At 51.2% G+C, this 15,408-nt stretch overlaps 1 protein-coding gene across 1 annotated transcript; it reads left to right on the top strand.

Moving 5' to 3' along the window:
* The first annotated feature begins 4,432 nt into the window (after positions 1-4,432).
* On the top strand, positions 4,433-13,494 carry KLF6 (Kruppel like factor 6). The gene is made up of 4 exons (XM_043564732.1): positions 4,433-4,836; positions 7,739-8,312; positions 9,678-9,801; positions 10,412-13,494. Exons 1-4 carry the CDS (start codon positions 4,735-4,737, stop codon positions 10,461-10,463), a joined length of 852 nt encoding a protein of 283 aa, XP_043420667.1. The 5' UTR covers positions 4,433-4,734; the 3' UTR covers positions 10,464-13,494.
* The last annotated feature ends 1,914 nt before the right edge of the window (positions 13,495-15,408 follow it).

Genomic DNA, 15,408 nt, shown 5'->3' with positions numbered 1-15,408 from the left:
TCTGCACTGACAGTGTGGGGTCTGCTTGTGATTCTTTCTCTTGCTCTCTCTCTCTGCCCCTCCCCTGCTCGCTCTTTCTCTCTCGCAGAATAAATAAGCTTTAAAAAAATAATAATAGGAAGTATCAAAAGTACCAAAAGTTTGTATATCATCCCCAAATCCTTAAGCTGAAAGTTAGGTTTAAAATGCAAACTTCGGGGGCACCTGGGTGGTTCAGTCGGTTAAGCGTCCGACTCTTGATCGTGGCTCAGGTCATGATCTCACTGTCTGGTTGGCTACGTGACCTGCAAAGGGGGTTTCATTTTAGTCTCTACATTCATTCATCCGTTGGAAAAAGTGGGAGAGGGGCGATTATAAAATAAATATCAAGAACACAAGGAAGAGACGGATGGACGCCGAATAAGTGAAATATCACCTTCAAAGCATTAAACGACTCTCTGTCATAAACCAGGGATTTTAATGCATTATTTCATTATTTCATCTACACGTATGCCACACGTCCCCCCCTCTGAACAGCTCTGGCCTTCTCTGATTCTTCTGGGCTGATCTGTTTAGAAATCAGATGCAACTAGTTGCACTGAGACCCCACACAGACACTTTTCCCGCAGGAAGCAGACACTGCTTCCCCACTGAACAGCTCCTCGAACCAGGAGCAGCAACGCCTCTGTTAAGACGGCTCCTGTCCTGTGTCTCTCTTGCCTCCTGGATACGTGGCCAGTCACAGGGCGTGAGTCATAGGTGCTGGGTGGCTCATGGGTGCAGGGGGAAGACACAGAACTCATTCTCTCTGAAAATCAGTCTGCCTATCCTGTTTTTTATACTATTGTTTTTCTTTTTGCTGAAAATTACCATGTTGCGTGTATCTGGATCATGTCCAATTAGGTTCACTATTTTAAAAATAGACTATACAATCTTCGACACAGTTGTCAGTGCGTGCAAGAGACAAGGACAAATCTACCTTCTATGGGAACGTAGATAAGGAAAGTATTAAAACAATGAATAATTAATTGTCCAAAAGGTACACCGGCACCATAGCCACGGCACCCGTACGCGTTTGCACGGACAGCCACGTCCTAATCTTGATTCGGGGAGGACGCCCTTCCCTTCGCTGGAATTGTCCCCATCTGCCAAGGAGGCCAGCTTTGGTCACCTGCATATTCCCCAGACTCTTGTTTCCTTTGGCGATGGCCAACGACGGAGAAAGTCCTATCCCCAATATAACCACGCTCTTGGAACCATCTCCCCAACATGACCAGCTGCTGTTCACCGGGGTGGGCTCAGCCTGTGCGTGGTTCAAGGCCAAACCGTCTCTGTTCCTGGAAACAGACTCGGGTACAGGTCCCACCTGCAGAAGGCTAGTCATTCTCTTTGCTCCCGGGGGTAAAATGACCTGAACACAGGCCAATGGTAATTTTTATCAATTCGTTCTGGATCACCATCGCAGACTCTGTAACAGGTGCAGTATGTGGATAATAATCTTTTCTAACTTTAGATTCCGATACAAAGGTCCCTGCCTAGAACCTTCCAGGGTCATAATCCTGGTATATCCTAGTCTGTTAAAATCTAGCACATAAAATCCTCTCGAAATTCTTTTACATGCCCCATTCCTTGAAAACTTTAAAGGGATGTTCATTAAACTCCATCTTGAGACAAAAATGAAAGTACTAGTTATAATTCACTTTTCCATTTTGAATTTTAAAATGCACATTCTTTGTGGTCTTGGCATTTGTCTTGAAAATGAACATGATGGTGTATTTTAGGACATAATTCATATGGGAAGAAACACACTGAATGTCAGCATCACCCTAATTTAAACGGTTTGCACATTCAGAGGAAAAGCTTAGCTGCTAACCTCGGGGAGGGTTCTTGAGGTTTGCAGCCCTACCAGATAAACAGATCCCTTCCAACTAGAACGAGATGGCATCGTCCTAGGATGAAGGCCTTGTGGTAGGTAACAAGTAAACGATCCCTGGCAGCGGGCTTGTTGGAACACAGTGCCTGGGACAGCCCCCCCCCCCCCCCGGCCCAGCTTCAGATTCTGCAGGTTTGGGAACTGACCCTGAAAACTGCCTTTTTAACAAGTACATGACGTGGATGTGGATGCTGTTCTAGGCCTGGGACCTTCCTGAGATCCAGTTATAAGGCATCTCTCTCTTTTTTTTTTTTAACTTTTATTTATTTTTGAGAAACAGAGAGAGAGAGACAGAGCGTGAGTGGGGAGAAGCAGAGGGAGAGGGAGACACAGAATCCGAAGCAGCTCCAGGCTCTGAGCTGTCAGCGCAGAGCCCAATGCAGGCTTCGAACCCACGAACTGTGAGATCACGACCGGAGCCGAAGTCGGACGCTAAACCGACTGAACCACCAGGCACCTCGAGGCATTTCTTTTTTTTAAGGCCAAATTCTTTCTCACAGGATCCGAGTGTAAAACCTATACGTTATCTTAAACTATCCCACTCAAAGACAGCAGATCCAACATCGGCCTTCTAGGTATTTTGACCCTTTTCCTGCAATTCCAGGTTTCCCAGGCCTACAGATGTGTGTGCCAGACAAGGAGTCACAAGGGGGGACTCCGATTCGCACCCAGCACTCAGGCCTTCCAGACCCTCACGACACAACCAGGAGTCACCAGCACTATGGGCCTGAGGCCTGAGTGGGATGAGGCAGAGACAAGGGGAACAGAAGAGAGGGTGGACCCGGAGTTGGAAGGGGAGGGAAAGAGGGGGCAGGCTGGAGTGAACAGAGCAGAAGGAGATTAGGGAACAGATGAGATGGAGAACAGGGTGGGGGGGAGCAGAAGAGAAAGGGGAGCAGAGGATGGACAGGGACAGAGGAGAATGGGGCAGCGGAGACAGAAGATGGACGGGGACAGAGGATGGGGGGCGGTGGACAGATGACTGATGGCGGGGACAGAAGATGGACGGGGGACAGAGGATGGGGGGAGGTGGACAGATGATTGGCAGGGGGGACAGAAGATGGACAGGGGACAGAGGAGAATGGGGCAGTGGAGACAGAAGATGGACGGGGACAGAGGATGGGGGGCGGTGGACAGATGACTGATGGCGGGTACAGAAGATGGACGGGGACAGAGGATGGGGGGAGGTGGACAGATGATTGGCAGGGGGGACAGAAGATGGACAGGGGACAGAGGAGAATGGGGCAGCGGAGACAGAAGATGGACGGGGACAGAGGATGGGGGGCGGTGGACAGATGACTGATGGCGGGGACAGAAGATGGACGGGGGACAGAGGATGGGGGAGGTGGACAGATGATTGGCAGGGGGGACAGAAGATGGACAGGGGACAGAGGAGAATGGGGCAGTGGAGACAGAAGATGGACGGGGACAGAGGATGGGGGGCGGTGGACAGATGACTGATGGCGGGTACAGAAGATGGACGGGGGACAGAGGATGGGGGGAGGTGGACAGATGATTGGCAGGGGGGACAGAAGATGGACAGGGGACAGAGGAGAATGGGGCAGTGGAGACAGAAGATGGACGGGGACAGAGGATGGGGGGCGGTGGACAGATGATTGATGGGGGGACAGGAAATGGGCAGAGAATGGGGGGCGGCGGACAGAAGACTGACGGGGCGGGACAGAAGATGGACAGGGGACAGCGGAGGACGAAGGTGGGGGGACAGAGAAGGGTCAGAGGAGATGCAGGCGGTCGGGGGGAACAGAGGGTCCTGAGGGGGCAGGGCGCCCAGAGGTCGGAGGGAAGGGAACGACGGGAGGGACGGGAGGGACGGAAGGGACGGAGCTGAGGACGAAGGAGGGGAGCAGCCCGGTCCCGAGGTCGGAAGAGGGTGCACAGAGGGGACAGGGGGCCCGCCTGGCTGCGCTCGGCCCCGCCGCGGCGCCGGAGCCGCTTGGCCGGGGAGCAGGGGACGGGGACCCGGTGACGGGGCCCAGGTGACCGGCCCGGGAGGCGGGACGGGAACGAGCACGCCGGTCTGGTGACCGGGACGGGGCCTGAGTGACGACTGACGAGGACCGGGGGCCGGGGGGGACGGCGATGGGACTGCCGGCCCGAGCGCCGGGCCCGGGCGACCCGGACGGGGACCGACCCGGGCACCGGGGCGCGGGGACCGGGGGATGGGACGCGGGCCGGGGACAGGAGGAGCGGCTCCCTCGGCCGGCCGCGGGCGCACTGAGCCGCTCGGCCCGCACCTCCCAGCGCCGACTCCTCCGGCGCGCGGCAGCCCGCGCCTTATATACCCTGCTAAAAATAGCCTGCGAGGACGCCTCCCAATCAGAGCCGCCTGAAGTTCGAATTGAGCCAATGGCGAGGGCTGTGATGGAGAGGCTCGGTCACGCCAGGCGGGGCCGCTGTGAGTCACCGCCTGCCATTGGCCGCAGCTGACATCACCGGCGCGCAGCCCCCGGGCCGGGCGCAGCGTGATTGGGCGGTGCACGGGGCGGGCGCGGGCGAGTCACGTGGGGGGGAGGGAGTGGGGGGAGCCAGGCGGGGAAGAGGGGGAGGCTGGCAGGGAGCTTTGAATAGGGAAGTTTTGCAGGGGTTACGTTTGCAGTCAGTCCGGTGTTTGCAAATATTGTGTGGGCTCGCGAGCGCGTCTCTGGGCTCCGGCAGGATCCGAACCCGCGGCGCCTAATTGCTGTGCACTGAGTTTGCATGAAACTTTCCCCGGCGCTGCAGGCACGGCTGCTGCGCTCTCGACTCCAGACCGCACACCTCCCTGTTTTCACAACAGCAGTGACTGTCTTTTCCAACCCGACATGGATGTACTCCCAATGTGCAGCATCTTCCAGGAACTCCAGATTGTGCACGAGACTGGTTACTTCTCGGCGCTGCCCTCCCTGGAGGAATATTGGCAACAGGTAAATTGGAATTTTCGTGTGCCAGGTGCCCGGTGCACCGAGGAGGGAGTGCATGCACGCACGGCCAGGATGGTGTGTGGTTGGAGGTGCATTTATTTTTCCTCTTCTTCTTCTTCTTTTTTTTTTTTTTCTTGTTCAATGGTTTGGGTACATTAAAAACAAAAATTTGAAATAATTAGTCCTAAAACGTACTTCTGCTGCCTGCGTGCGGAAGGCACTTAAAAGGGGCCTTTCACGGCGTGGAGCGGAGTTGTCATATGAGTGGGGCGCAGCGGCGCGTCGCCTCTCGGACTGTTTTCTCCCGTGTCTGGGGCTCCTGGACTGCATCCTCCGGAGGGCAGTCCCAGCCCCGCGGCCTGATCCCGGCCCGAGCCCTTGGCGGAAGTTTGGTGTTTGTACCAGCTCCAGACTCCACAGCTGGATCTTGTCATATGAACTTGCATGGACTGCCAAGGGTATTTTTTTTTTTTTTAATGGGGAATTTGTTTTGTTTTTGGATTTGCTTTTTGTTTTTGTTTTTTGGTTTTTTTTTTTTTTTTTTGGTGTCTGTACATAGACTCTTTTTTTTTTTTTTTTTTAATTAAAAATGTCACCAGGGACACATCCACCGGCTCCTTTTCTCTCCTGGGCCATTTCCAGTGTCTTTTTCCTCTTTGGAATCCTTAAGATGTGTTTGGATCTGTCTTGTTTTTCTTACCTGCTTCTTTTGTTGACCAGGAAAAAAAAAAAAGAGCCAACAATGTTTGCACAACCAGTGACTTATCAGTCATATGACAATGAGCCCGTCCAAATTGCTTCAAGTCTGAGTTTGAGAAGAAGAGTCCTAGTTTCCGGCTTTTTTTTTTTTTTTTTTTTTTTTTTTTTTTTTTTTTTTTTTTAGTGGAACTGGAATTTTTGACATTGGACATTTAAGAAAGTTATTACCCCCCCCCCCCCCAATTGTTAGGATTGCCTGAAGGGAGAGAGGAGACTCTGACACTCGTCCCATTGTCTTTAAAAAGATAGAAGGAGGGGTCAGGGCTGTCTCTGCCCCTGCTAGGCTGTTCGCTTTTTGTCACTAAGTGAATTAGCAGATCAAATATATTCTGTGGGTTTCAAAGCCTAGAAAGCTTTTAAAGGGGATGAAATGCAAAGTGTTGCAACCTTCACATGCCTGCTTAATCGTTCCCAGCCCCGTCCTGCCTTCCTCTCCCCTCCCCCCTTTTCCTCCTAAAGTAGCTGCTCCCCAGGACGTGATTGAAATTGATCTAAGTAGTTTCCTTCGGGCATTTGGGATTTGGGCCCCAAGCCAGGCTGAGCTCCCGGTGGCCTTCAGAGGCTTTTAAACTCTCGGAGAGCTACGTTTCGGTCCCTGGGGCTGATCGGCATAATGGAGATTTTTAAATTAGCCAGATTATGAAAGTTTAGCATGACCTCAGTAAATGTGCTTTCCTTTTTCTCTGGAACATCAGTTGGAGCCCTTGGTGTCTGTCCTTAGAGCACCTAGTATGCCCTGTAACTCACACGTCTGATTTTAGGGGTAAAGAGAAAACAATGATGTTTTTTTTTTCCCCTTTGCTTGCTCATGCTGGCTATGTGACGAATCCGTGGGGAGGGGGAAGGGTATGTGCTATATTCTAGCAGGCACATTTGCTCAGTAAGCAAGCACGAGCCCTTTGGGTAGGCTTTGCGGGTCCTGAACGTGATTTGCAGAGTTTGCTGTAGAAACTGAAATCTGTAGAAATGCAGTTGTATGGACAGCCTTATATGGGCACCCAGGCAGTTGATCCTAGTAGAGATAAGGGCGGACACGATGTAATCCTAAAATGTTTCCTACCGTTTTTCTTTTCCAGTGGCTAGGAAGTTTGAGATGGTGGGGAGAGGGGATGCTGCTCTCTCGGCAGTTGTAGCTTCTTGAAAGGTTGGTTGTGGGGCTGGGGAGGGGCACTGTCCGTGACACCTGCATGTATGTTTGAACCGGGTCCTTTTCTGGCCGCTGATCAGAATTTCAAAAGGAAGTCTCCTTTGGCATTGCGTGAAAGAAACAGAGTGATGACTCATACAGTTGTACTCTTGGCCAGTAGATAAAGTTCTTGTCCATTGTGGGACTCCCAGCAGGGCTGGGGAGGAGTTTCCCCTCCTGCATTCTTTGCAATAGCAGATGGCCATTCTGGAACTACTTCTCCACTCCTGTTGTTGAAGCTCTTGTTTTTCTCGGACCACTGTGGAAGTCATTAAAGTTGTGGGTGAGCACGGCCCCTGCACTTGGGAATGGCATTCTTTGAGAGCCTCCTGGGTCGGGGCTGTGCAGGAAATGGGGTGGTTTGTCTGCAGCTCCACTGATGCCCCCGAACACAGACCGTCAGCGGGCTGCGCCTGCTGGCTGAGCGTGGCCCTGTGCTCTCAGCTGTGTCTCTAAAGACAGACACACGCAATGTCAGAACACATTGCATTGCGGGCTGGGCAGCCTTTCTGTCTTGTGCGTGAGAAGGGAGGGCGGCCGGGGCATTCCTTCATGCACATGGTGCTCCACACTGTCAGATAATCTGGTTAAACCTGTCGGGCGGGGAGGGGGGACTGTCTCAGGCCGGTTTTCTTTGTGTGGCTCACGGAAACTCATTAGTAACGTCAACACCGGTAACTGTAACCAAAATGGCTTCGTGACCATCAGTCCTTGTGGCCACAGGTCCGACCTGGGAAGGCCAGGAGAGGCTCCACCTCTGGTCTTTCCTCCGAGTGCATATCCATTCCTAGAAACAGCCTCCCCCTCGCTCTCCTAGAGACGAGATTCGTACAGCGCCACGGCCACGGCCACGGCCACGGTCTACCTGCCCTTGATTCCTGCATGTTTTTTGGCAACTTGCTTTCGGTTCCATTTTCAGCCGTCACAATCACGTGCCTTCTTGTGGTTCCTTTCGCACAGACCTGCCTGGAGCTGGAGCGTTACCTCCAGAGCGAGCCCTGCTATGTGTCGGCCTCCGAAATCAAGTTCGACAGCCAGGAAGATCTGTGGACCAAAATCATCCTGGCTCGGGAGAAAAAGGAGGATCCGGACCCGAAGCTTTCCTCCACTCCCCCCGAGGATGCTCTGAACAGCCCCGGCTGTGCTTACAACGTGGAGACCCACAGCCTCAACTCGGACGTGAGCAGCGAGTCTTCCGACAGCTCCGAGGAACTGTCCCCCACCACCAAGTTTTCCTCCGACCCCATCGGCGAAGTCTTGGTCGGCTCGGGGACCCTGAGCTCGTCCGTCACCTCCACACCCCCTTCTTCTCCAGAACTGAGCAGGGAGGCTTCTCACCTGTGGGGCTGCGTGCCAGGCGAGCCGCACCCTCCCGGGAAGGTGCGCAGTGGGACTGCGGGGAAGCCGGGTGACAAGGGCAGCGGGGACGCATCCCCAGATGGCCGCAGGAGGGTGCATCGGTGCCACTTTAACGGCTGCAGGAAAGTTTACACCAAAAGCTCGCACTTGAAAGCTCATCAGCGCACTCACACAGGTCAGTCCCTCCTGCCACGCGGGAGGTGGGCCGCTGGTGGGCGCCGCTGAATCGCACCAGCCCTGGGAGGGGGCCGGGGCCCCGGCGAGCGGACGCGCCCTCACCTCATGCCTCCCCCAAAAGAGTTGGGTCTCTGGGGAGGACAGAGTAGGAGCGGAAGGACTGGACATGTGTGCCCGACGAACGGTTGACACTCTGAGATTACCCGGATGAGGTAAATCCATTCTCTGCCTACACCCCACACCCCTCACTCGCTCCAACCCCCCCGCCCATCCAGGCCCGCGGCGGTGCCCGGTCTGTGGCATCCGTGCAGACCGTCACGTGGAGCGGCCCGTGATTTTCTCCTGGGGTGGGGACAAAGGGTGGCCGGGCAGCGGGGAGCACGCCGGTGTCAGCCGTGCTGCGAGACGGGAGCTTGGCCAGTGCGCAACGTGGGAGGCAGTACTGATGTGTGGGTACTTCCTGAGAATTTCTCTGTGTATCACGTGGCCTTTGTTTTCTGAAACCAGTTGGGGAAAAAAAAAAAAAAAGACTTTGTCACAGAAGACCACAACTTAGATGACAGTCGCATGTGAAATTACCGTGATAGTCTGGGGTGACCGGGGGCAGAATCACACAGGCTCCAGAGGCGGGAGGGATGTTGTGGATGGAGTCGCGTAAAGCGGCCCACCCTGTGACGAGGCAGGGACCTGGGAGCCCCCAAGTCAGGGTCCCCGAGTCCCCGTCTATCCTGACCGGCGTCACACTTGAGGACAGGCCGTGGCAGAACCTTCACTACCCTCAGGTAGTGCTCGTAGTGAATTCGTGTTTACTGTCTGACCAACGGGTGAAGACAGCTTGGCTGTCGGATGGCCATTTAGAAAGTGCTTTGAAGGCCTGAGGATGGGGTTTCCCAGAAACTCATGACCTCAGTTTTGGAGAAATGTCGCTTCCCGGAGGAAACTACAAAGCCTCATTCCACAGGGAAGTGAGTAAGGAACAAAATAAGCACTTGAGAGAAACCGTTTCCATGGAGAGAGCTATAAAAGCCTGCCCCCGCCAGGGCTGTGGGTCCAGCGGGCTGACACGTCAGCTCAGAACTATTTCGCCAGTCTGAGTAATTGTCATTCTTACACGTTAGCGCTGATTACGGTCACATGGCCCAAGGCTAGGTCAGGAGGGGGCTCCTGGGTGTCCCCTGGAGTGCGGGCTCCGGGCTCCGTCCCTAAGTCCTTAATTGAAGGGGGACTGAATTCCCGGAGGAGGCCGGCCCCTGGGCTTGCCCCTGAGCTGACTTTCCTCCAGCCCCTTCCTTGTGCGCGGTCACAGCACACCTCCTCCTGCTCAGTGAAATCACGGTGTGCCTGTCGTGTGCTCTCTTCCCAGGAGAAAAGCCTTACAGATGCTCATGGGAAGGGTGTGAGTGGCGTTTTGCAAGAAGCGATGAGTTAACCAGACACTTCAGAAAGCACACTGGTGCCAAGCCTTTTAAATGTTCTCACTGTGACAGGTATGTGTTCCCAAAGTGCAGGGGCGCGGAGTGCCAGCGAGGAACAGGCGTGTGGTGCAGAAGGCAGGCATTTTCCTCTCCCGAGATGGCATTTGTCATTTCAGCCTGGGACTTTTTTAAAGCGTCTGTAAGATGCCAGTTGCCCAAATTAGGAAGAACTGTGTTCTGTGCGCGTGAGACTAGAGTGATTTCATTCATACTTTGTGACCCTTGGAACTTGAAGGCTCGGTAGTGAGGTCGGGTGAAGTGCTCCCCAGAGCTGGGTGGAGGCCTTCATTCACGTCCCGGGAATGAGTCTCCCTGACTCCGTGGATCCCCACTTCCCTTCAGGAGCGGTGGGGGGGCGGGGCCAGGCCAGGCCCGGAGGGGCGGGGCAGAGGCCAGACCCGGAGGGGGGCGGGGCCAGGCCAGGCCCGGAGGGGGGCGGGGCGAAGGCCAGACCCAGAGGGGGGCGGGGCGAGGCCAGGCCCGGAGGGGCGGGGCGAAGGCCAGACCCGGAGGGGGGCGGGGCCAGGCCAGGCCCGGAGGGGCGGGGCGGAGGCCAGGCCGCAGGTCTGTAGCCTCAGCGCAGGCGGACCCCTAACGTGTTGGATGCCGATTTGCTCTGCAGGTGTTTCTCCAGGTCCGACCACCTGGCCCTGCACATGAAGAGGCACCTGTGAGGGGGCAGAGCGGCGAATCCTGCGGGCTAAAAGGCTTCCAGGCTGAGAGACAGCCGTGGAAGGAGGGTGCGTGTTCCAGCCAAAGCATGCCATTTTGCACCCCACCCAGCTGCCTCCAGGACCTCTACTGGGAAGGTCTCTCGAGGGCGAACCACGTCACGTCAGAAGCGGCAGGGCACCCGCGGTGTGTGGTGTTTGGGTGGCCCCGACTCACCACCGGTACCTGCCTTCCGAGTGGTCCCCAAGCCCTTGCCGTGAGCATGTGCACTGAGAATGTTACTGGTTGGGTTGCCTGTCTGTGGAGGATCTATTTCTGACTGTGTGATGAGGCCGAGGCTTCTCCCTCGCGGTGGCAAGGCCGCGAGAGGCAGCAAACGCGTAGTTTGAATGTTTTGTGTGTGCGGAGTATATACCACGAGAGGAGATGACCACCAAACATTTCCTAGGGGGTGGGGTCTGCGCCTTAGAATAAAAACTAAAAAAAAAAAAAAAAAAAAAAAGAAGGGAACATATGGAGGGCGGGAGTGGGTGGTCTTGACCCCCGAGTGGCGAGTGGGTGTGGGGAGGGGAGCCCCTTCCCGTGTGAGAGAACGTTCGGTGTCTGGTGCAGCTATGAAACGTGCAATGTGTCAAGTAGCTTGTTTACCGGCTACAGGAGCTCATTTGTTACCCGTCGTATAAGCTGTGTATTTACAAATATAACACATCGATAACTTTTCCTTGTAAGACAAAAAGTAATGCATGGTCTGGGGAACTATCTGCTTTTCCATTCTTCAATCAGGACTGCAATGTCGATCCCAGCTACTGAGCAGCTAACGTGTGGTTGGTCAACTTCAGCGATCCCTATAGCCATCTGGGCCTGGCAATACACAATCCTCCCCCCTCCCCCTTCGATTTTGTAACACTCCCTTTCAGAAAGGCAGTTGTGCAGCATAGGATTATTTTTTAAATGATTCTGAATTTGAATTCCCTTTTTGGAGACTTTCGTGATGCCCTGTGAAGGCATTGGGTATCGAGTGCTAGGGCTGGGAATTGCCAGTCTAATGTTCCATTAGACTCAGAACCTAAAGTTTTTCTCAGTTGGGTGGATAAAACCACTAAAGCTTCGAAACTGTTTTCTCATGCAGCTAAGTTTCTCTTATTTATGCCTTGAGGACTAATTTCTGGTTTTCTAGCTGTTAATGCACTGTAGATCTTAATAATGGTGCCTTATGCAAGTGGCCCTTCTGCGGGGGGGTCTCATACAGGGGTATGGGTGATGCATGCTTTATTAAGGCTCTTTTTTTCACCTGGCATTGTACTGTATCAATATATAATACAGAAAATCGAATCTCGTACAAAAGTCCTCCTTCACCAAGACAAACGGAGAGATAAAACTCCCCAAACAAGTCAGTATTTACGCGATATGTTTTGACAACTTGACTGTCAGTGTTAAAGTGAAAACAGGATCATTGGAAAATCAGACCATTTCTGCCACCATGAGACTTTCATATAGACTTTGCACAACCATTGTGTATAGATCACACACCGGCTGTATTTAATATGTAACGTTGTCACGCATATTAAAGACACAGAAGTATAAAAAAACCATGTTAATGTATTTGCTTAAAAGGCACAAGTTCCACACATGTATCTGTTGGTAATACAGAAAGTATATTACTTTTTTTAAAAAGTGGGCGGAATTCTTGTGTATGTATATTTGTGTGTAACGTATGTGTATGTGCGTGTGTGTGTGTGTGTGTGCGTGTGTGTGTGTGTGTGTATATATATATACATATATATATAGATAATATATAAATATTTTTTTAAGGAGAACTGAGAATGTTTAGCTAGAAAATTCCACAGCCTGTGAAGAGATATTTCAGAATGGCCATAAAGGAGGTAAAAATGAAAACTATAACTTTTATAAAGGCTTTATCTGTAATTTAATGATTTGCTACAGATTCTTGGCATCAGATCTCTCCCAGACTGCTGACTTCGCTCGTCATTATTGGCAGGTCCAGAATAGGAGACCTTCGGCCATTCAAAAGTGGCTCGGAGGGGAATGCTAGCCCACTAATTGGTCTCAGACACACCAAGGTTTTGATTTTGAATTTCAGCCTTATTAGAACATCTAACCTAAGAGTAAGCTAGTCACAGGGATTCTTTTTTAGAATACTTTTTATGCAGATGAAGCTATTTTTTCCAGCAAATAGATTCTTCCAGTTTTTCCAACGAGTCATTTCCCCGAATTGGCATACCACAGCATGGCTGATATTTCATCCAGCTGCTGGCTTGTGGGTGTGGATCTTGTCTTTATATATATGTATATATATATATACATATGAGTCTGGCTGGCCTGGTATTTTGTTTGATCTTCCTGGAAATGAGCAGTGATGAAAGCTCACATAACTGGTTTTTTGTTTTGTTCTGTTTTGTTTTGAAATCTGGGCTGATGAATACACATACCTGAAGAACTCATTTCATTTTGCTGAGGGGAAAAAATGCACTTTTCTTTTGGCAATTCCAAATCCAGGCGCTTGATTTGCTGGGTTTTGGGAAACTCCTTTTTTGGCCCTGCTCTGTTGCTTAGCCATAACAATTCCATTAAGCAAGAAGGTTAACGAAAGACAAAAAAGGCAAGAAGAAGAAGGAAAAAAAAAAAAACCAACAAAAAAACGCAACGGCTTGCGCTGGCTTGTCTCGCTTACGAAACACCATGGAGTTGTTTGATTGGGTGGGGCTCAATGCCATATGTGTTGATGCCTGTAATTTTCATAATAAGCAAGTACAGAAAGAATTACATTCTGTTCAGGTGATAACTGAGCCTCAATCAAGCAGAAACTTTTTGCTTGACGTTAAAAAAAATTTCTATTAGTGAAATTTCTTTCTTTTTTTTTTTTGAAGCACCCTGTTATCTAAAGAATCTTTGTAAGATTTTTGTAAAATTTTGTTTTACAAGATTTTATTTGAAATTGTTTTTTGCAAGATTGTTATATTTCTGTATGAATGTATTTTTTATTGGAATAACATAAAAGAATTCTTATCAGCATCTCGAGTCTGGTGGTTTTTTTGGGGGGGGGGTGGGGCGGGGCTGTGAGGGTGTCGAAACAGATTCCTGTTCTATTAATCACCCTGACCCTCCTTGGGAAATCTCCCTTGTGCAACCTTGACGGCCACCCCCGCCCCCCCCCCCGCTGACTTGTGGCTTCTTCCTGTCCTGGGAGCTGAGAGGCATCTGATACAGAAATGGGAGGAGGAGGAAGGTAGAAATGACAGGAGAGGCAGCCGGCCCAAGAGTCACACCCTCGCCTTCAACTCATCCTTTTATATAAAATGTATATTTACCGGGGCACCTGGGGGCACAGTCGGTTAAGCACCCGACTTCGGCTCGGGTCATGATCTTACAGTTCTGGTTTCGAGCCCCGCGTCGGGCTCTGTGCCGACAGCTCAGAGCCTGGATCCTGCTTCAGATTCTGTGTCTTCCTCTCTCTGCCCCTCCCCCGCTCATGCTCTCTCTCTCTCTCTCCCAAAGAATAAATATTTTTTAAAAATTAAAAAATACATATAATAATTATTCACTGATTAGCCCAGTAAAACAGGGCAAAAAGTAAGGTTGTTTACATGATCGTCACCTGATTTCATGTGTTTGTTTTTTAGGGCCAGCAGGATGTCCTAAACGTAGCTTGTGCGAAAATACAACAGCTTTTAGTTTTCAGAAGTGTTTTGTGTGAGTACCTTCAGATCTCAGTCTCAGTCTTACTGAGATTTGTAGCAACTGGTCCACGTGCAAGCCCATTTTCCAGATCGTATTAAGAGTCAGTACAGACGGGGTGAGATCAACGTGCTGTCCAGAGAACTAGGGGCTCTGGGATTATGGAAATTTCCGGAGGAATGAGCTCCTTACCGTCCTTCCTAGTTTAAGGAAGTTCTTGGTTTCCAGTTGCTCGCTGCGGATCTTCATAGCGGATCTTCATCTTGCTAGACGTACGGGGTTTACACTAGTTGGCTTTTAATTTTATAATTAGGGAGGGGAAGTTTAAATGCCTCCCCAGATGAGGCATGTTAAGTAACTTTCTAGAACTGCAGTAAAAATACCAGCGATTTGCAGAGAGTTGCAGTGTGGGAGGCGGCAGGAAGCAGATGGGATCCCTGCCAGGACTCATGGGTGTGCGGCCCTCCGGAGCACATGTCAGGATGACTAATACTTGGGTTGCCCTGACTGTACGGCTAAATAAAGGCTTGATCGTACATTCTCGGCTCCGAGTGAGACTCGACCACTCTGTCATGCGGAGACTATGCCCAACAGCTCAGTTATGTTCAAATAAGGCTGTTCGGAGGACTGTCATGTAAGGAATCAGCTGTAAACCAAGGGTATTTATAGAAGGAAAGAAAATTTCACTGCGCTTAACGAATTTGCCGAAACCCAGCTAAAAAGAAAGGATACGCTTGCTCCTGTTTGAACCGGCTGTGTGCTTTGGGACGATTTGCTGTGTGGCACCAGACCTCCATCTTCTTATTGCTGAAATATTTGGGGGCAGGTCACATGTGTCCGGCATTTTATACAGCACTACAATTCTGTGGTCTGTGAGTATAGGGTGGATTTCAAATTACACGCTCACCATTTTCAGAATGCTCGGCTCAGATCTAGAAAACGGCCTCTTGTGCTACAGTAGAAACTATTGTTGAGAAAATTGCTCTGCCTTAGAATGGAAAATGGAACGTTCTCAAATTGCCCTTTGCCCCTTTAATTACAGTTAAGTTATTCGGGCATTTGGTGCTTTATGGCATACCATTTATTTATTTAAAAAAAAAAAAAAAAAAACCTCTTTGAAAAGCGCCATTGTAACCATGGCCAACCCAGTGTGTCAAGTCCTCCCAAGGCACCAATCCTGTTCTGGGCATCCCAGCTGACCTGGGCGCTCGAGGGGCAGTGGGAGTGATTGGAGTCAAGTTGTTTATCTTC

The sequence above is a fragment of the Prionailurus bengalensis genome, chromosome B4 (genome assembly GCF_016509475.1).
Source record: "Prionailurus bengalensis isolate Pbe53 chromosome B4, Fcat_Pben_1.1_paternal_pri, whole genome shotgun sequence".
Classification (NCBI taxonomy): domain Eukaryota; kingdom Metazoa; phylum Chordata; class Mammalia; order Carnivora; family Felidae; genus Prionailurus; species Prionailurus bengalensis.
Note: the sequence above shows the minus strand (reverse complement) of the source record. Positions and strands in the feature narration are given on the sequence as shown.

What these genes read in the sequence shown, in the direction of transcription:
- KLF6 (XM_043564732.1), top strand. Translation starts at nt 4,735, where the DNA reads ATGGATGTACTCCCAATGTGCAGCATCTTCCAGGAACTCCAGATTGTG. An exon ending in TGGAGGAATATTGGCAACAG is followed by an intron (nt 4,837 to 7,738) that starts GTAAATTGGAAT and finishes CCTTTCGCACAG; the next exon opens with ACCTGCCTGGAGCTGGAGCG. An exon ending in AAATGTTCTCACTGTGACAG is followed by an intron (nt 9,802 to 10,411) that starts GTATGTGTTCCC and finishes TTTGCTCTGCAG; the next exon opens with GTGTTTCTCCAGGTCCGACC.